Raw genomic sequence first — 22,491 nt, forward strand, 5'->3', positions numbered from 1 at the left:
TTGTCTCTGCTTTGAAAAATGTATTTTGTAAAATAGCTACTCCTATAATTGACGCACTTCAGTCAGAACTTACAGTGACGTTATACCCTAATTCTTTAAGGACATTACGATCCTTATAACGTGTATGTGTTTCGGACAGTAAAACTATATGCGGACACATTCCAGGCTAGACAACTTACTCTATCCATAACAATAATTTTCTCGTCTTCCCTTGCCCCCTACTCATTAGGGAAAAAAAACTAAAAACAGAAACAGAAAGCCTTGCCACTTATTGTCTGTCTAAAAACTCGCCTCATGTCAATTTTACTATTTTTACCCTCTCCCAAAACCCCCTAGACCCTCCTCCCACCCGGTTCCCAACCCGCCCCCTACTTCTTCGTAGAGGAGGATTCCTCTCTCTAACCAGCTGCTGTTGGTTAAGGTAGCCAAAAAAGTCACAGCAGTACCCACCCCTCTCTTCCAAAGCCCCACATATATCTCTGATACCACCATATGAAGAAGCAAAAAATTACATTGTTACATCATTAATCTAGAGCCATTTTCTTTTTTTTTTTAATTTAACCAAAAAATAAAAGAATGAAAGGTAGAGGAAAAGAAGAAAAACATATAATCAGAAAGCAGCTCCCTCGTGAGTCCACTATCAACAGCTCTTAAACCTCTACCTACACAGTTTAGCTCTTTAACGTTTTTAGATCATTATAAATAATCAATCACTGTATTATTATTCTGCTGATTTCTCAGTAGCTTCTCTCCGCCACTTATTCACCATTTTTTCCACTTCGTCGTCAGAAAAGCAAAAAGTATGAACGTTCTGAAATACTTTTAGGCGCGCAGGCTCTTGTAGAAAAGCTTGGCCACCCAGGGCTTTAATTGAATCAACGTATCGCCGTAGATTCCAGCGTTTCTCCTAATAATTTTATTTAAGTCTCATCTGACAAAAAAAGTTATTGCCGCCATAGTAACTGGCTTATTAGATCGAGGTTTTAGCGACACCGCCTGCCTTAACAGAAAATTACCAATATAGATCAGCAAGGCAGGGGGTACTGATTATCTTTGTTCCGTTGGCCTAGGGGTAGTCTATGGGCCCTTTGCAGTTACGAGTCCCAGTCCCAGTCTGATAGGTCCAGGAATGCTTTTTGGAAAAGCTGAACCATAAATGCTTGCGGATTTCCCCTTCAGCCCCTTCAGGTATGCCAAAAACTTGAAGATTCTGTCTTCTTTGTCGATTTTCCATATACTCGATTTTATTTAGCAAATTAGTGATCTGGATCTCATGTTTGTTAGCGCATGCCTCTGTGCGGGTGGAGAGTTCCTCTGTATCTGCGACCCTTTGTTGTAACTCTGTCATCTCTAGCGTGAGACCACCTAGTTTGTTTTCCAAAGTGTTTAAAGACTGTTGCATTTTATCATTGTCTGCATGCATTTGCATGTAGTGTTGCTGAGATTCGTGTCTCTGTTCACTGAGGAGTTGAACAATCCTATCAAGTGATGCATCCTCCTTACTGCCCCCTGTCTCGGTCTCGATCTGCGACTGGGCAGCTGTTTGATTCGGGCCCATGTTCTGGTTGTCCGTATTGCGAGTCGTATCATTAGCGTTGGGTATAGCCTGAAGTAGATTTTGGCCAAGCATGTTCGATGTACAGATGTCAAGAATGTTTATTTTATTGGGCTGGTTTTCTTTGGGAATTCCCTCCCCTGGACTGCTCCCTGATAGCCATAGTACCATCGTCTTTACCCCGCCCTTAGCTTGCACCCATTTTCGTAGAGGGTTGCTATCAATGGTAGTTTTAGCTTTGACCCCACTTTGCATGTGCATTGTTTTTTTAGTTTGTTTTCTTGATTTTCCTTTAGCTTTTTTTGCAGTGGAGCTTTTATTTGTGTTAAAGATTTTCCCAGGTATATCTTCCTCCATTTCTTCAAACTCGTCATTGAATTCACAGTGAAATTGTGAATCATCTCCTACTATAGCTCTATCTATAGCTATGCACATCTCCTCCCCCAGTTTTTGGGTCGAACTTCAGAGTTGTGTGGGAAGAATTGTTCATAAGTAGTGCAGGTGAATAGTACTGATAACTCCAGGGGGTTGAGCAAATCACCCCCACATGAAGTTCTAGGGGGGCCTATATGCCCTTCAACTGTAGTTATAGTTTTACTCTTTGCAGTCATTAGAAGTAGCTCTTTATTAGTGACTCCATCTGCACCAACACCTACATCTACCCCAACACCCCTTGCCAATACACTAGTCAGTTCCTCTATTACTCCCTCTGATTCCTTAGCAGGAGTTTGAGTTAGGATTGACGTGGAAGCCACACTGCGAGGCAAGTCTTTAGAAATCACATTACTCCCTTGTTGTTCGATTGGGGTTGGAGTATTGCTACTATTAGGCATTTGTGCACTCCCGCTTTCATTTGTAGTACCTGGATCTGCGGCTACCTTTGGGGGCTGTAGTGTGGGGGGTTTAATTAAAGGCAGACCTGTTTTTTCATGTGAAGCTGTTTCATTTACAGAGCTGTTAGCTTCTTCAATTGCAACATTTTTACCAGCTCTCGTGGATCTCGCCGGGTTTTTAGGTGCCATCTCCATGCACTGGAAGTGCTGTATCCTTATCTGCACGCTTTGCCCAGCGCTGGTCTCCCCGGGTCTCTGAGCAGAATAATTCACAATATAAGCCCATGAACATAGATCAGAGCAGCCCGGCGATTTCATCAGGAAATGGTGTATCGCCCATAATAGCAACAACATTCGGGTCCCATTGAATCGTAGCATCCAAGGTTTTCTCCCTTTTTCCTCCCATCTAAGATTCTTATTATTATTCAGGCTCCCTTTCTCAATGCCTTGCCTTTCTGGGTCTCTTATCCCGTGTCTGCCCGTCTGCTGGCTTGTATCAGTCACAGACCCACCTCCACACTGCCTCTGGGTTGTTTTGAAATCCGCTGAATAGCCGAAGGTGCCCAGGTACCAAACAGAGTTTTTCACCGCCCTCTGCTTCGCCACAGTTAATCGCCTTGCCTGTATTACAGTGTAACCATAGAGTGTAAAAGTGTAGTGGAGTCTGCTTTCATGCGGACATGCAGTTTCACTCTTAACTCATCGCGTCCTCCATTCTCCGTCGTACAGCCAGGTCGCCTCCACTCCGCTCCTCCTCCAACCCCTAGGCGCGTCTCCGGCAACAGACCGCACACCCTGTCCGCTGACTGCCGGTCGACATTGCCCTCAAGGTTTCCTTGCGCTGCTGTTCGTGCTGCCGCCGGCCCCTTCAAAGAAAGTTTCAATAGCTCCGCGGATTCAAGTGCGCTTTGCACGTAGGTGTCATTAATATTTTAGGTGCCTAACATTCCAAATATCAGTGGAAGAGAGGGGTCTCCTGCTGCTGCAACTCCGTGGCAGCTTCAATCCGCCATCTTTCTCCTCTCCTTTTCCCAAGGTATTATTAAGCAAATAGAATCTTCAGAATGGGTTTCGGCGGCTGTAGTTGCACACATAGGTCCTGGGGATATACCCCTATGTGCGGATTTGAGGATTCTCAATACAAATATTCTTGTAGACTGTCATCCCCTTCATAGAATTCAATAGATGTTGGCCAAATTAGGAGGTAGCAAATTTTTTCCTACCATTGATCAACGTTCTGCATACCAGCAAATTCCCTTATCTGAATATTCTCAACCTCTTACAGCATTTTTGACACCCTTTGGCGTATATATATATATATATATATATATATATATATATATATATATATATATATATATATATATATATATATATATATATATATATATATATATATATATACACAAACGTATGCCATTCGGCCTGGCCTCCGCTGCTAGTGTTTTTCAAAGGCTGATGGATCAGTTGTTTGGGATGAGAAAGGTATACAGGCTTTTCAGGATGATATATTAATTTACACTGTTGACTTAGATCAACATATTATCTTATTAGAAAAGGTTTTAATACAACTGGGTTCACAAGGAATGACCATCCATTCTGATAAATTTATTTCTCAGGAGGTCAATTATTTAGGGTACAATATTTCTAAAGAGAGTATTAAACCAAAAGTTTCATTGTTGAAAAGTATTAATGACGCACCAATTCCGACAGACAAGGATTCACTCATAGCCTTTCTTGGTTTAAATGAATATTATGCACGTTTTGTTCATGGATATGCTGTCATTGTTCAACATTTAAAAAATCTTCTTAAGAAGAATGTTAAGTATGTATGGTCGGATGAGTGTCAAAGTACTTTTGTTTTAGTCAAAAAGTTAATTACCCCTGCTCCAGCTATTAAACCTTTTACTCATGGAGTGGAATGCATCATTACAGTAGACGCTAGCGCTAAAGGTCTTGGCTCAGTTTTAAGCCAAATGGTGAATGGTCAGGAGTGCACCGTTGCGTTTGCATCACACACTCTTAATGATGCTAAAAAGAATTATAGTACTATTGAGCATGAAGCACTTGCATGTTCGTGGGCTTCTGGGAAATTCAAAATGTACATCTGGGGTCCAAAATTTCAATTGTATACAGATCATAAGACTTTAATGTATATGTTATGAGATAGTTCTTCTAATAAGGCTTCATCTAAACTTATTAGATTATTAGCAAGATTTCAAGAGTTTAATTTTGATATAAAATATATTCCAGGAGGCAAAAATGTCAGGGCTGATTGTCTGTCACGTTTACCTGTAGAAGGTGACTGTGTTAATAGTGATGAGGGAATAGGTGTGCAATATGTTTTTACAGTTATTGATATAAATGAACACTTTAAAATTTCAGAAAAAGAATGGTTTGACAGTTGTGATAAGGAATATTGTATGATTCAGGTTAGGAAATGTCTTATTGAAGGTTGGCCATGTAAAAGGAGTATGTCTACAGATGTGAGAATCTTTTCTCAGGTTACTTCAGAGTTATCTGTAGTAAATAACATTCTAGTTAGGCAAGATTTGTTTGTTCCACCGGCTAATCTTCGGACACAATGGTCATTTAGGTATTACTGCCACTGTAAAGAAAATCAAACAAATGTATTGGTGGCCTGGAATTGATGGCCAAGTTAAAAGATTTGTAGAAACATGTTCTGAATGTTTATGCTCTGACAAACATTGGCGAACATCTACAGTTCCTTTATGTCCTGTGAATTGGCCGAATAATGCTTGGGTAAAAATAGCTCTTGATTTCACTGGACCATTTAATGTTTTTAAAGGTGACAAAAGATTTCTTATAGTAGCAGTTGACTACTTTTCTAAGTGGTTGTACTTTTATTTTGTCAAAAGTGCAGATTCTGCTTCTGTTTCATTTTTGAAGCACTTATTTTGTATTGAAGGGAGTGTCAAGGAAATTGTTACGGATAATGGGTCACATTTTGTACCTGAAGAGTTGTCTACATTTTTGGATAAACATGATTTTAAATACATTCTTGCACCATTGTATAGTCCATCTTCCAATGGTCTAGTAGAAAGAGCTAATCACATAATAAAAGATGGTGTTCAGACCGCAATTGCCAATAATCTAGACAATGCTGAGTATTTACATTTTAAAGTTTGGAATTATAATATCACTCCACAAAGCATTACTAATGTTGCTCCTTTTGTGTTGTTGAGAGGCAGAAAACCGATGTCAGCTCTTAGCCCAACATGGTTAATGGATAAAGTTGAACAATCTCTCATTATTGATTTACAAGGTGTTAGGGAACATGTGAAAAGGAAACAAGATTTGTATAAACACTATTACAAAAGGATGCAGGTGAAAGAAGGCCTTTTAAGTATTGGTGATTGGGTTTTGATTAAAAAAAACATGAGAGTAGGGAAAGTTTGTTCGAAATTTTCAGAACCATTGAAAGTAATGAAAATAACTAGAATGGCAGTCTTTTTACAGAATAAGGGATGGTGGAGAGCATGAAAGAAGTGATTGGTATGGTCTTGATATTTTGACACATGCAGCTTGTCATGAAAGGTTGCAAACTGGTGGAGAAAACTCTTCTAGTTCTAATTTGAATAGAGGAGATATTCCCACAATAAATTCTGCAACACAGTCAAATGTTACTTCTGGTGGTGATGGTGATAACTTGACTAGATGTAGTTCTAGAGTAAGATCAGCTCCCATTCAATCCAGAGATTATGTGTATTATTAGTTTATTTTGTTTATTATAAAAAGGGGGGTGTAATATGTGGTAATGTATATATTTTGTATTTTATTTGTTCCATGTTTAGTGTATCACTTTAACTATGAGATCATTAGTAGAATGCTGTTTGCATTAGGTCACTAGTAGAATGTATATGACTTGAATGTTCTGCTACTTTCGAACCTCTGAGCCATTGAAGGCTCTGCTGCTGTAATAGAAGGTTGTGGGTCATCCTTTGGAATAAACAAGATTTCATTACAAGACTACTTTGTCTAGATTTAATTATTTATTCCATGTTACACACATCCACCATGTTCGAAGTCTCTGCCATGCCCCCTAATTACCCTGCATATGACATCAGTCATGATATCTTCTATGACATCATTGACCATATCAGTGCTGTAAAATTGATGAGAAAACTGTACCTGGTGAGGGCATGAGTTATAGTTACCTGGGGCGCAAGTTGTAGTTTCTTGAGATAACTGTAGCTGCTGAATTTCTATGGTTTTGTGTGTGTAAAATCTGAACTGGACTATATCGAACATATAACCTTTGTTTTTTTAGTTCATACATATATAGTCACTGAGAAATGTAGGAGTACAGTCCAGAAAGTACTATAATTTACTTGAAATAATCAATATGATTGAGTTGTGGAGTCAGGATTAGAGCATATAGGGGCCAGATGTAGGAGCCGAAATACCGGTTGGTAACGGCCGATTTCGGCCGTTACCGACCGGTATTTAATAATTGGCATGTAGGGGCCCTATTTTACCAATTCGGTAAATTTACCGAATCGGTAAATTCACCGAAGCGGTAAATTTACCGAATCGGTAAAATACTGAGTCGGTATTTTTACCGATTCGGTAACTTCCTGATGTAGGTGGGACTCTTCTGAGTCCCAATGGCCTTACAGATTCGGTATTTTACCACCCAATCCAATTGGGTAGTAAAATACCGAATCCAAGTGTGCATGCACATGTGTGCATGCACACCTATGCCATGTGGCAGACAGACATGCCCTTAGGGCATGTCTGTCTGCCACATGGCACACATGCCAGTATTTGGGGTGCTAGAGGGTGTCAAAGTGACACCCCCTGCACCCTTGCTGGAATCGGTATTTACCGAATCGGTAAATACCGATTCGGTAATGCCCATTGATTACTATGGGCTTCAATGCCCATAGGAATCAATGGGCATTACCGAATCGGTATTTACCGATTCGGTAAATACCGATTGTTACAGAATCTGTAATTCAATTACCGATTTCACCTACATCTCCCCCCTTCTATTTTACCGATTCATAAATACCGAATCGGTAAAATTCGGTATTTATGAATCGGTAAAATAGAATTACCTACATCTGGCCCATATCAACTAATAAAAATGTGGCCAATTATTCTATTCAATCATATCCCCTCACAAGTAGACTCTTGCTAGCCTTTGCGTAAAACGTGAGATTTTACAGCATGCTGACGCCACTCAAAGACTGCTAGGACTGGGGTTGAGCAGATCACATGTGCTTTGATTAACTAATTAGTCCCATCTGGCAGTTTAATACATCCATGCACATATGGTACATGGGATTTATAGGTTACTTGTTTCTATCTAATGACCACATGCAGTCTTAGCCTCTTTACTATGAGTAGTCTGTAACGAACGTGGACTATTTTCATACACCAAATATGTACCCCAATGGAGCAAGCACATCAAATAGTTCTATTTTGCAAATTACAAAACTCTGAGTTATTTATTATATTTACATACTACCTTTTATAAATATAAAATGTTAGAACTGTGGTGCTACTTATTTTTTTTTCCTGTGGCTCCTATTTGTGTATTAGATGTAGCTACAATGGGCAGCAAAATCAAACAACAGTGTGAACAGAGTCGAATCCAGCCTTCAACTTGTGGTTTTGATTTCAGGTAAAATGACTTCTCGTCATCCAATGCATCAGGACCTGCACTATTTTCCGTTTAGGCCTGCAGATCAAATTGTTTGTGCATGGACTGCAATGGAGAGGATAGATCGCAGCAATGGTTGTCTAGTAGTCCTGCCGGGAACGCATAAAGAGTCCTTGAAACAGCATGACTACCCGGAATGGGAGGTAAGTTTTGACATGTTTCATAAGAGCATTTTCCATGTGACTTTTCTGTTTCTAGTTTGAAATGTTTCCCTCCTTGGTAGATAGAGCCGCTAAATGTGTCAAACTCCTTGTCCCGTTCTCAGAAATGGACTGCTTTCTTTAGGGTGTCAAGGAATCCCTACAGAAGGCGGTAAAGGTATATCCCTATTGTTAGAACTGGGATTTCTGGTTGGCTAAGGCTTACGCCAAAGCCAGGAAGAAACCACCATTCTAGTCCGGGCAAGGGAGTCACACGCCAAGATAACCCCTGCTCACCCCCTTGGTAGCTTGGCACGAGCAGACAGGCTTATCCCGGAGGCAATGTGTAAAGCATTTGCGCACGCACACAACAGCAACAACATCCTAGGCACACCACAAAAGGAACACCACACATGGTTATATAAAAATAACTTTCGTATTCTCAAAACACATCGGATAGTAATCACACAATATACATTGTGCCAACTGGCACTGGCAATATTCACAAGGGATTATTTACACCAGGACAGGGCCACATGGGCCACTGTCAGAATCAACACTTAGCAGAAATAGCACTTCTAGAATGTAGAATAAGTGTAGCACAAAATAACAATTATAGACCACAACCAGTAACCACTGGTAGAAGGTAGGTACACACTACGCAATACTAATAACCATAGACCTAGATCACGCACGGACACATAACCTCTCTAGTATAAACTATACTAGGCAAAACAACCTCCTAAGCATGAAAACACATCTAGAGGTATCACAGGCAAAATGGCATTGCACATTACCCATAAATCACATTTCGGCCTAACCAGTAAAAATACAGTAGGCAATCTCCTCACTAGTCTAAACACATTAGACCCTACCCCCTAAGAATAACTCACATTTAGGGGCGTAACTCACAGTGAAGTAAACTCTCACTAACACCAACCTCCATAGGTAAAACCATCTCTAGAGGTATCAACACAGGGTGCGTAAAACATACTAGATGCATTACATTTCCAAGCACCACATTTAAAGCACATATCACCTTTACCACATAAATCACATTAGGCAATTTTCATCACAAACACAGTAAGTAATCACATTGTGCAAAAATCACATTAGGGCCTTGCGCCCTATCCACATACCAGGCCCCCTGGCCTACTGGCCATCCAAGGAGGGTCTCAAATGCCCTGTGTCCAGAATGTCAGGGCGCACTGCCACGCAGCGCCAGTCAGGGGTGTGCCACCGGCGCAAACCTAAACGTTGCAGCTGCCCACTACTTGCTGGGCAGCTGAGAACAGTAACAGGGCCTAAACGTTGCAGCTGGCACTAAGTGCTGCACAGCTGTGGACGGCCTGGCACCTCTGTGCCACTTCTGTCCCTCTCAGGGACTTTCTCAATTGTGCCTAAACGGTGCAGCTGCCCACTACTTGCTGGGCAGCTGTGGATGCAAAACTGCGGCATAGGCCCTCACTGGCCCTCATAAACAAAACTGCACCTGTCGCTGGAGCCACCTAGGCTCTGAACTAATCATAACACCCTAGGAGCACACTGGCTCCTGAAACGATTATGCACCAATTGTTGGAGCCACGCATGGGCTCAGCGAGACACTAATAACGCACATGGCCCCCTGGAGCATACTAGCTCCCAAAGGAAATAATGCGCCCAAACACTGCGACTTTTACAGGGGGAGACCTGGGCCTCTCTGGCCCCTCATGGGCTCTTTGAAACGATTATTGACACCATATACTGTCAAGCGTTGTAGCGGCCCACTGCCATCCGGGGCCGCTCTAAATGTATCACTGGCCCTGTGCCTTTATCAGGCACCAACATTAGTGGGGAAGGCACAGGGGGCGGGCACCGACAACGTGCCCCGACACCGCCCCCCAACACCAGGAAGTCTGGGCACCTCTGGGCCAGAGTAAACAATTGCCAAAAGCTGGAGCAGCCCTCTGGGGAAGTGGGGCTGCTCTGGGTATAGGCACTGGCAGGATGACTCGATGTCCCTCCCCCCACAGCTGGCTTCTACTCACCGGCTCGTCGGGGAACGCTCTGTGATGCAGCAGTACTTCTCCTGCGGGGCTCCCCTGGACTCCTGGGAGCCCCGCACTGCCATTGGCGGCCTCGGCCGCCACTCTGGATTCACCGGGGACCCCTCCTGGGACCCGGGGCTTTCACCGACCGCAACGGCAGGGCTCTCCCTAGAGCATGGGGGCCCCGCGCCATGACTCACGCCGGCCTCCTCCCTCCTCAGAATCCGGCAGCTTCCTTCACCCGGGCTACTCCTGGGACCCGGGGCTTTTACTGTCCACCGGCAGGGCTCTCTCCAGCACACGGGAGCCCTGCTGGAACCGGCGCCGCCATCTTGGATGCTCCTCTTCCGGCTGCCCTTCCGCTTCCGTCGCAGGCCCCACCCACAACCAGGCGGGCGGCGGCGATCCTGGTGCTTCCCAGCTGCAATGAGGGGTAGGCTTCCTCCAAGTGGACAAGTAGCGAGCGGGGTTGGCACCTGCCCTACAAAATAAGCGGCCATATGGGGTGGGCACCCAACTTTAAAATAATTAAATATGCGGGGTGGCACCCGCATGGCAGGCTAAACATGGGGGAATCCCTACGCCGGGGATTCCTCCCAACACGGACAGCTTTGTGCTGCGGAGCCCTCGCGCACCTCTCTCCGGGGCACCCGTAATTCTCGTGCTCCTCCTTGGGTCAAGTAGAGTGCTTTGCCGCCAGGATAATACAGAGCCCCCTGGGCTCTAGAACAGCAAAAAGGTCCTGCAGGAAAAAATAAAAGTCCTCTAAAGATGAAGGAGGGCAAGGCAGGACCTAAAGTCCCCAAGGTCCCTTAAATAGGAACAGACAGCAACCAGGGATCTCCCAGATGAAGGGGGCAGCAGGCCCCCAAAGAACAAGGTCTCCCAGAAGTATTTCAGCATCCAGGGCATCCAGGGGCTGGGCAGGGCCCAGAGAGGCAAGCCTACCCCTGGGCCCCAGCAGCAGCGCGCCCCTGGTAGATTCTAGTTAGGAAAAACAAGAACATCTTCAGGGTCTCACAGCACCCTTTTTATACAGCAAAGTCCTTTGTCTACAAGGTGCTGGCAATTTGAGAACCAGCTACAACTGGTCATGGGGAACTCTCTCTCACTGGCCAGGCTAGGTACATCAGACGCACCACAGGGGGTGGAGCCAGCATTGTGGAGGGAAGGACCAGCCCTATTCAGGTCCCAGGTGAGGCACAGGATCAGACTGATTTGCATATAGCCATGTCTGAACTGGGGTGGCAGAGTGGGCTAAAGAACGGTGATGGATTAAACCCAGATCTTTTGACTGGGTGTGAGTGTTTGATTGATTCAGGTGCTCCGTCCATCCCCACCCCCTTTTGTACCGCTTAAAGCAACAATACAACACACGGCCTTTCATAGAGAGTATCACCGCATCGTTAGCAAGCACAAAGGCAGTAACTGCCATTGAATAGCAGGCAGCAAAACTTCTCACAAAACATCAACGCACGCCGAAACACACTAACCCTATGCTTGGGCTATCCCTGTGAGGCTAGCAAACTACTTTAGAGATGCTCCCGCCTGGCTCCTGACCAATTTAAACAGTGAGCAATTCTCTGCAAATTAGCCAATAACCCGACTGTTGCTTTATTGATTTTTACCAACTGTCATTTATATGGATGTAAGGCAGCCTGAGATGTCCCTTGGCCAAGCCTGCTGGGCTATGGCTCCCCCAGCTGCCAGACAGTCTGGAAGCAAACTTTGCTCCTCTGTATCCGCACTTTCCAGGGGTAGTGCTACCCGCATGCAGCATGGTGCGGGAGAGCCATGCAGAATGTTTGCTGGTTGACTGTGGAAACTATTGGTGCGAGTCAGTTTCCGAGTAGATCCTTTGCTGAACTTCATTGGAACCTTTTGCAAAACAACCAAGAAAATTGAGAATTCATGGAACTGTGTACAACCAAATCGTAAGTACTTTTGAACAGAAGGTAAAATAAGCTAGGTAGAGCAGGAGAATGCGCTTTCTTGGCTTGGAGGTGTGAAGATATGAAACTTTCCCTGATACTGGTGTGCGTCAATGATGAGTAACGCAAGGGACCCTTTTCTTTTATACTGCTTACTTCTTGGCCACTTTTGAGCTTATCACTCAGGCAAGGTTTTATTATTATTCCCCAGCTACTTAGTCTGTGGGCTGAAGCTGATGCACTTTAATTAAGACAGCATTGCTTACAAATTGAAGTGCTACTAACTTCTGTTCCACTAAATACAGGTGGTATTGGCAATGACTAGCACTGGTTGTCACTTTGTGGCATCAATCAACATCAGTAGTACTTAATCGATTGTACTTCACTGACCGAATGGGGTGTGGCTTTTTTCCAGCTGTTTTACAATCTGTCTTCGATTTTTTTATTTTTTTATTATCACTGTCTGTACTTAACGCAGTGAAGGCCACAAACCTCAGGCAATAGCTGAAATTTCCTGGTGAGCATAGTGGTTAGTTTAGTGATTGATAATGTAATCTAACTCTGCCATATTACACAGAGTGACAATTAAGGGGTTAGAGTATAGATCTCTACTTGCTCACTAACTTGCTCTTTTTTAAGTATGCAGACCAGATCCCAAAAGATCACTGAAGATATTGGACCTACTCATGTGGGCGGGGGAATGACCTTTCGGTATCCACAGCCCCCTTGAATAATACTACTGACGCTTAACCTTAGAAGATTAGCCCTTTCCACTATAACTGCCATGATATTAGTTTCCATCCCTGGAACAGGCCAGGCTCCTGATAATACTAATACATCTACTTCTTCTGATGGGCATAGAGGTTAGCCTGGTACGGAGTGCCTGGTCCAAAGTTCTATAGACTCTTTCCTTAAATTGGACTCTGAGCCAGCTAGCAAAATCTCTTACCTGGAGGCCTTAAACCCTTCCCGGATATCCCAAAGACCTATACTTAAGGAATTAAAACATCAACTAGGAGAGTCTGGGTAAGCTGAAAGAAGTCACCTTTGAAGTATCAGCTGAGGCACTCTGCCCTGGGTCCCGCAGTGTCATTCCATCCCTGAGAAATAGGGGACCAGAGCAAGGACAAATCTCATTTGGGGGTAGAGGCCCTATCAGTCTTTTGACCACCGTAGAGGGCAGTGAAATCCCAGTGGATCCTGTCTCTGGAAAGGGTTCTATATCGAATGAACTATCAACTGTCCCCCACTACACCCTCTGGCTCCCTTGGATGAAACAGGCTCCCAAGAACCCACTGAACTAGTTGCCCTACATCCTCAAAAAAGCAAAACCAGGGTGCAACTCGAGCCAAATTTTGCTGAAGTAAACATTTTTAGTAACCATCTATTGAAGAAGATTTCCTGATTATATGAAGCAAAAAAAAGATAAAGTGAAAGCTCAAGAAACTGGATGAGCTATGGCAAGCTCCCAATAATTGCATTGCCTCATAAACCGAGGAAAAAACATCGGAGTGCCACTAAAGACACAACACAGATACACAGAGGGGAATTAGCAGTAAGAAGAGAGCGGGCTAGCAATCCCATAAACACTGTTACAGCCATCAAGCTATACTCCAGTCCCACAACTTAAGGATGGACACACAAACAGTGGGAATACTCACAGAATGAGCTTATACTAGCCGTTGCAAAAGGCTTCTAAAGCCATTCCCAAAACTTAGAGAGCATGCTTGAGTGTTATTACATAAATCCCCTTGGACTAAACCTCTTAACTAAATGTGCATCTACACATTTCTTCACTGGCCAAACTCGAAGGTGGGATAGATTTGTGTAATGTAATGTAAAATGCATTTATATAGCACATAAATCACCCGAAGGTCCCAGAGCGCTGGCAGATCGTTCATCACAGAACCACAAGACAGAAACAGGTGGCTAAAAAAGCCAGGTTTTGAGGTTCTTCCGGAATCTCACGGGGCTGGGTTCTGTCCTGATCTGAAGGGGCAAGGTGTTCCATGCTTCCGGAGCTGTTTTACTAAATGCCCTGTCACCATTTCTGACTGTGCGGACCATGGGAACAGTCAGAAGTAGTTTACTGGTGGACCTGAGTGTTCTGGCCGCATTATGGACTTTGAGGTTTTTTTCCAAATAGGTTGGTCCGTGCCCATGAATGGTTTTATGGACTAGGCAGCATAGTTTGAATTTTATGCGCTTCTTTATTGGAAGCCAGTGTAGGGTTTTGAGACAGGGCAGTGATGGGGTGCGAGGGGGAAGGTTGAACACAAGCCTTGCTGCAGTGTTTTGTAGTACCTGTAGTCGGGCGAGAAGCTTTTTATTAATGGAGGATAACAAGGCATTCCTGTAATCCATCCGACTCACAATGAGACCTTGTACTAAGGGCATGCGTGATGAAAGGGGAATCCATTTAAACATTTTCTTCAGGCTGCACATGAGGCCGAAGCTGGTGTGCACTACTTTGTTGACATGTTCAGCCATGGACAAACTGTTATCAACTATTACCCCTAGATTCTTAACTGAGGATTTGGGAGAGGGACAGGGTCCTAGCGTTGCTGGCCACCATTCTTTTGTCCAAATTTTGTCGGCCTTTCCAAAAAGCACGATCTCAGTTTTGCTATCATTTAGCATCAGGGAGGTGTTGGTCATCCAGTTATGGATTTGAATCATGCAGTTTTTGAACCTCCATTTGGTTTCGCCTGGATCATGGTCAATAGTGATCAGTAGTTGTGTGTCGTCGGCGTAGGACACAGTTCCAAAGCCATGGGCTCTGATCACTTTAGCCAGGGGAGATACATATAAGTTAAAGCGCATAGGGCTCAATATTGACCCCTGAGGTACACCCTTATCATTATCCAGGTAGCTGGAGGAGTAAGGTCCTACTTGGACCTTTGAACGTCTGTTGGTTAGATAGCTTTTTATCCAGAGTAGCGCAGAGCCTTCGACACCAATCTCGGCAAGACGCTCTAAAAGAACGAGATGCGAGATGGTGTCGAAGGCTGCTGACAGATCGAGCAGGACCAATATGTCATTCTAACATTGTCTACAATTTCGATCTAGGCAGTCTCGGTGCAATGGAATGCCCTGAATCCCGATTGGGAGGGGTCCAGAAATCTATTTGTCTCCAAGTAGGTTACAAGTTGTTTGTTTATCAGTGATTCCATGACTTTTCCGAATAGGGGCAAAAGAGAGATAGGGCGATAGTTTGAGATTTGTTTAGGGTCGGCCGAAGGTTTCTTTAGGATTGGTCTTATAGTGGCCTCCTTCCAGTGCAAGGGAACAGAAGCCTGGGATAAGGAGAGATTGAGGATTTTAATTAGAGCAGAAATCAAGGCAGGGGCGATTTTTAACAGGCTTTGGGAGGAGGCTGGGTCCCCAGGAGATCCTGACTTGATTTTGTGCAAAGTTAATTCTACGTCTGTTTCAGAGAAGGGAGAAAATTCACTGAGTGCATTGGTTTGCTTTTTGGGGCCGCTATCGCTTTTATTTATTGGAGGTATGGTCTGAGGGGAAGAAGTCGGTTGGGGAAAGAGTTTGTGGATGTTATTGATTTAGCTCATTGGCATTATGGTTTGGGGGGGGTTTTGGTGAGTTCGTTAGATTTTACCCTGCACTTATGTTTCTGAGGGCCCACATGCTATGCTGAATGTGGGGAGTCTGCTATGCTTACTGGACCATTGTGAAGGGCTGTATTTTGTTGAATTTTTTAATTGCCTAGGAATTGGTGGTAGAAAGACAACTGGGATTGGTTGCAAGGCGGTCGGCAATTTCAGAGCCCTGTGGACCCAAAGGAATGAGCTGGGCAATATGGGAATCCATTTGTCAAAGGTTCATTTAAGAAAATATCCTTTGCTGTTAAGATCCTGCCAGACACACATTTGGGATAGCGGGCACACCTCCTACGGTAAGGTAGATTTGATAGGTAGGTGGCTGGTCAATACAACCGGCTGAACTCTAACATTATCGTTGAGGGGATAGGTATGAATGTGAATTATGATAGGCAGAACGATAGCAAGGTTGTGACCAAGCTTCCAGGAGACCTCTTGGAAGGTGAGTGGTTAGTGCCAGTAACATCACATGGTCTCTAGAACAAGAGTGAATAAATAATGCACCTGCCTAAAAGAGCTTTCCTAGTGCCTGGTGAAACCTAGAAGAATTTACATTAGAATTATGACACACTTCATCAAGAGTCCTAAGTCATTAAAAATACTGGATCTACTATTGTAATGGTGGGAACCTTTGTGAGCCAACATCTATAATCCCACTGTGCTTGAACGTCGAAGAGTTAACACACAAAAATTGAGAATATTGAATGGTGGACCACCATGTAATTGTGCTCTTCTGGCATTAATTGGTCACAACCCCCGAACTGATGCCCTACGCTGCTGCTTATACAGAAGTTTCAGCCTTGGACATAAACCATTAAATTGGGTGGTTTAAATACATAAATACCATCCGGGCAGACATAGGTGTGCCTAAGGAGCTAGAAGGTCACATACTCTAGGGACACATTAAAATCACAGTTTTGGGTGTGGGTAGAACAGACGAATTTCTTGAAAATACGCCATGGCTGCTTAACTGATGTGTTCACAGATATTAAATCTGGCAGCCTTCTAGAAAGTTATCTTGATTTTTGTAAAAGTGGCGGCAGACAGAAAATTGTACACACAGTTCAGATACGGCTGCCTACCCTTCAATGCTTTCACTAACACTTGGCTGACAAATACATCACAGCACAAGGGCTGTCACTCTTGTCCGTGCCCTAATGAAACAATAGGCCATGTATTATTTGCCAGTGCTGCTTACGCCAGACCTAGTAGGAACTGGCTAACTCCAGTATGTAGACAACTTGGGACACATATCCATAAAGATGCCCTACGTATTTTAAAGTCAGATGTGAGACCACTTTATGCTTGTGCAACAGCAACATTTCTCTGTCAAATTTGGGCGATAACAAGGAGGGCTCTATCTACTCTCCCGTCTGGTTCGAATAAAATATACTCAGATCTAAATGATCAGACCGGTCGGGCGTGCACTCTGCATTAGCACTTTGGATTGTAAATAATTGGTTTTTAAACTATTATTTTAAACTCTATCTTTCTACCGGTTACTTGGGGCATGGGTTTTAAAATGGAAGTTGTTGTGTAATTGGGTTGTGTAGTGTAGTTCCTATCTTCCCAATAGGCTCTGCGCATTGGAATAATATATCCTATAGATTTGACGTAGGACTTAGGTCGCCTAGGTCTCTATTGAATAGATTAGACTTAATTGTGAGTGCCAGCTAGCACAGAGGTCACTAGAAACGTTCTTGAATACACAAGAAGGGATTAGTTTCTGACAACCGCATAAACATGACAACCTTGTTTACTCAAAATAAAACATATCTTCAGAGTCGTGGAAACAATAGATAGATATTTTACTCAGTCAATCGTGCATGCTTCGTTTCACCAGAGGTGCAGAGAAATAGAGAGACGGGTGCTTTCAATAAAAGGGTTTATTGAACAGTCTTCTTTCTCATGCAGAAGAAATGAACTGTTACCATTGTAATACTGGTTGCAAAGTATAATGAGTACAGTAAGAAGAGTATTATAAAATAATACTTTAAAAGCATGGTATGGTTTCTAAGCCATAAAATACATACATAAATAAAAAAGACTAAAAGTACGCAACTGGTGCTTCTAAAATACGCCTACCCCAATGTACCTAACCTAAGTCTTGTACGAGGGAAAAAATAAGTGTGGTGTAGCATAAGTTTAGTTTCTTTGCCAAGAATCTAACCAAGATTTCTCTTGGGGTCTAATCAGCTCCGTACCTTGGTTTTAGAATGAAGGAGGTCTGGTATCTCTGTCTCCGGACTCGATTTCCCAACACCCCGCAAGGGGAGCTTGGAAACACTGAAGCTGGATTCTCAGCGAGAGAAAGGCAGCCTCTCTGTCAGTGCGTTAGCTGGAGGGTCGGCTTCCTTCGGCACTTGCTGTAGCGAGCTCCGTCGGGCAAGTAGATAGTCGAGCTGCTCCGAACCACAGTGCGTTTGCTAGGGCAAGTGTAGGCATACTTATACCTTGAAGTTGCCTAGTTTGACGTAAAGTCGGACAAAATAACGTCACCAAAGAACCCCAAGGGAATGGTAGTTCTTTGAAAACGCCATGATTTCTAGGACAAATCAATATTCAAGTAAGGGGATGTCCATGACTGCTGAAGCCAAGTTTTACAAGAAATCGTTGTGGCTTTTTGGAACTAGTGGAAGTAGCCATGCCTGTATTTATTTTGACTGCATGGGTTATGTCTAAATATGGGTATGATTACTTTGCCTATATAAAGACAATGTGAATTGTAGCTATATAAGGGTATGAATCGGTAACTTGCGCATGTTTAAAAAATGCTTCACAACAGTTGCATATTTGTAAAATTAACATAAGTTGTCCTACAATCCTCAAAAAAGCAAAACCAGGGTACAACTCGAGCCACATTTTGCTGAAGTTAATATTTTTAGTAACCACCTATTGAAGAAGATTTCCTGATTATATGAAACAAAAAAAAGATAAAGAAGTGAAAGCTCAAGAAACTGGGTGAGCTATGGCAAGCTCCCAATAATTGCATTGCCTCAATTGTGTAATTGGGTTGCATATTTGTAAAATTAACATAATAACAAGTCACACAGGCACTTGCACTTAAGCACTGTTTTGACAGGACAAAGCACTTAAAACTGAAATTCGTCTAGCTTTGTACCTTTTATGCATTTGTATTTTAGTGTCACTTTTTCTGAATTTATATTTGTTTTTTAAATTTTCAAGAGTCTGTATGGGGAGTGTTTTATAGTACCTTTTATCCTGTTTATTGTCATATAAGATTAAATTGCTTACTTCTTTTATGGTACTGTAAAACCGAAATAAAGACTTTTGATGATGACTGCAGAGGTGATGAACAGTAGCCCATATTGGTGGCACCCAGTGATTTAAAATGTTAACGCTACTTATGAACCACATAGTGATTATACGGTCATCACTGAAGAAGACGGACCGTCCCACTCTTTCTGAGAGGAATATAAAAAATTGATCTCTAGGGGAACCCTGGCAAGATGCAGAAGTTCTATTGGAGAAGGCCTGACCCAACCTATGCACCAAAAATTACTCTTAAATCGTGATCCTTATGCATGGAGTTACCCCACAAGTGTTCACAGCAGTACTGCTAACTCATGGGGATGTGGATTCACTCACTGGGATGAAGAAGTACTAGAAAAACACAACACTGGGCAATGTCATCTCAGTATCCTGAAAGACACTCGCTGTGCTTGAAAAGTAGTAGCCTCTCTTAATCAGCATTCCCCTGCCTGCTTCTGTTCGAGAATGACTGTAAGGCCCCTAATAAAAGTAAGCATCCCCACTGCCTGCTCATGCACAGAACTGCATTAAGGTATCAAATGCAGTTAGTGGTGGAAATGAGAATGCATTAGTGAGTATGAGAATGGAAAAATAAAGCACAACACTTACAAACGTGGAGGAAATAGCTCTCATTGTCGGTCTATTATGCAAAAAAAACCCTCACACATTTAAATGCTTTATGAAGAATTATGGGCATTAAGGCTGATACTAGAGGTTTAAAGATAGGATTGGCATTTATCCTATCCACTCTACTACCCAGCGACTGGGGAAACAGAACACTCGCCTATTCAACTCTGCTTAGGAAAACACAGCACTAAACTAGATCATTGGACCTTGCATTACAAGGGCTTCTCTTCCGTTATGGCGGAGGAGCGTCGCACCACTGCTGGAACCAGCATACGCATGTAAAATAAAATTATAATAAAGCAGTTAATAAAAATGCTTCATTATCATGTTATCGTACTTCAGAGCCGCCGCCGCGTCTTGATGGTGGGACCTCTAGGAGCAGGAGAGGTGGTGGGGGTTAGAGCACTGATAGCGTGCATGTAGGTTTGGCTAGCCATCGTTGGAGGGCCAAACTGACATGTGCACTTGGATATCTTCAGGCTACAGCTTGGAGATATCGGCAGGGCTCATGAGCACAGGCTCCCAGTCGCTGCTGGAGCGTGGAACCAGCCCTCTCAGCCCAATCCCTACACTTCTCTCATGTTGGGTAATACTAGCATGAGAGTAGCGTCTGGATTGGCGCAGGGGATTCTGGGAGCCTGTGTGAGCATCGTCTGTAGAGGTGGCAGGCTGCATGTAAGTTTTATTTAATTTTTTTAAATATTTATTTTCACCCTCCTTACCCCCCTTGATATCCAGTCAAAAGGGGTAGGGAGAGCACCAAGAGGTAATATCATTACAAGCCAAAATTGAAGAAACCCAGACAACAATTTGGGTGACATCCGAAGAAGTTGAAAACTTATTGAAGAAATGTGAATATCTGGAAGACAGGTCTTAACGAAATCATCAGGATCCATAATGCCAGACAGAATATAACACTTCCTAACTATCGTGAAGGAAAGTTTTAATTCTATTAAGAACGCAGAGGCGAGGATTTTGCTTAACTTGCTCATATTTTATTGATCAGCAGCCTTAATAACAAACAGCCCAAATTCTACAAATCCCATGAGTCTTTGCGATGAAACAAACAACAATAGAGATAGTCCCATATAAGGTATATCAGAGGACAGCACTTCCTCTTTCTTCAGGCGAAACACCAGATCCCGCTGTTCCATCAATAATCCTGTTTCTGATCAGATCCTGCAAAGACAAGAGGGTAGCATCAGAGAAGGGAAAGCATCTACTATCCCTGTATAAACAATGAAGAATTAGGTCCATCAATTAGTAAACATTGACCCTAAGCATTAAGTCAGACTCCAAACATAATCCGAAAAAAACCTCCCAAAATGGAATACTTATCCAATACGCAGAGCGCACTGTCTGGGAGTAACGGACTTGAGTCCAATTGGTGGTATAATCCTCACCTCCGCGTCCTTATTCAAATTTAAACTTTTCTTCACGATAGTTAGGAAATTTTATATTACATGTCCGACCAGAGGCTCGGATTATGCTAGTTCAACCAGCGAAGTTCATTATGCGACCACCAGCGAAGCCATGCCCAAGATGGGTTTGAAATAAAAGGCCTTAAAGGTAGTATCTGAGGACCAATCTGCTGCTCTAAAAATGTCCTCTAATCTCATACCAAGGGTAAAAGCCTTGGAGGTCATGGCTCCCCTCGTTGAATGGGCTCCGAAGGTCATTGTATCAATGCTGGCTTCCTGGACTACCCATCTCACCCAGCAGGCAATTGTGGCGGGGTCATCGCTTTGAAAGGTTTCTTGAGTGAAATGAGAAGTTGAAAGACTCTTGGGGTCTATATTCATCCGTCATCATTTCATAAGCTCTAAGACAGCGGACCACACACAACTTAGGATGACCCTGTAAAGCCGGGTAGTGAACCACCCTAGTATTAGACTTTGTGCGATGACCCACAGTGAACGACCCCCCTTCCGGTGTGAACATGGGTGCCGTAATATTCAAGGCTCGGACATCCGAGACCCGTTTACACAAAATAAGACAAAGGAGCATCGTTAGCTTACCTGTTAGCTCCTTACGAGAAAGATAAGAATTATCCTGCCAAGACTGCTTTTCCGCAATACCGAATTCACATCCCACAAAGATTAATACTTCGGCAAAGGTGGAAAAGCAAGGCGTATGCCTCTCAATAGTCGGCATACCAGAGGATGTTCCCCTACCGGGACACCCTGACCGGGCATGTGACCTGCCGAAATCGCCGACCGACTCGCATGATCGAGTGATTGGCCAAAGCTTTGTCGACTAATTCCGACAGGTAGTTGACGACATTGATCACATGAGTACCCGCGGGATCAAGATCCTGTCGCAAGCACCAGTGTGTCCACCTCCTCCAGGAAGATCTATATCGCTTGACAGTAGAACCTGCCCATGCCTTTCTGATAAGGGATGAAGTTGTCTCCGAAAGGACCAGAACTTCCCAACGTCCCTTGTAATCCTCCAACCCATCAAATGAAGGTTGCCCTCTTGAACCAAAGGGTGATGTTGCCTTCTGTGTCCGTCAGAAGACAAGGCTTCTGGGGATGCTGGATTGAAACATCCATACAAAGTTCCAGAAGAACTGGATACCAGACTTGAGATGTCCAACGCTGTGTCACCAAAATTACCTCCTTTTTCTGTCTCCGGACCAGCTGAGCTTGGGTATCATGGCAAATGGGGGGGAACGCCTACCCCCGAAGCAAGCTCCAGTCCTGCAGAAAGGCATCTGTCGCCTCCGCCAGAGGGTCCCGACGCCAACTGAAAAAGCGGAGAATTTGGTAATTGAGGCGTGATGCAAAGACGTCCACC

The 22,491-nt window shown here is 43.6% G+C and overlaps 1 protein-coding gene across 1 annotated transcript in view; it reads left to right on the top strand.

The window, feature by feature from the left end:
• Positions 1 to 8,014: 8,014 nt before the first annotated feature.
• PHYH (phytanoyl-CoA 2-hydroxylase) overlaps positions 8,015 to 22,491 on the top strand; it is a 115,599-nt gene continuing 101,122 nt past the window's right edge. Inside the window, exon 1 of the mRNA XM_086919654.1 lies at positions 8,015 to 8,220. Coding sequence (XP_086775780.1) covers positions 8,044 to 8,220 — 177 coding nt within the window. The 5' untranslated portion in view covers positions 8,015 to 8,043. The remainder of the gene's footprint in view (positions 8,221 to 22,491) is intronic.

This window comes from Lissotriton vulgaris, chromosome 1_1 (assembly GCF_964263255.1).
Source record: "Lissotriton vulgaris chromosome 1_1, aLisVul1.2, whole genome shotgun sequence".
NCBI lineage: Eukaryota > Metazoa > Chordata > Amphibia > Caudata > Salamandridae > Lissotriton > Lissotriton vulgaris.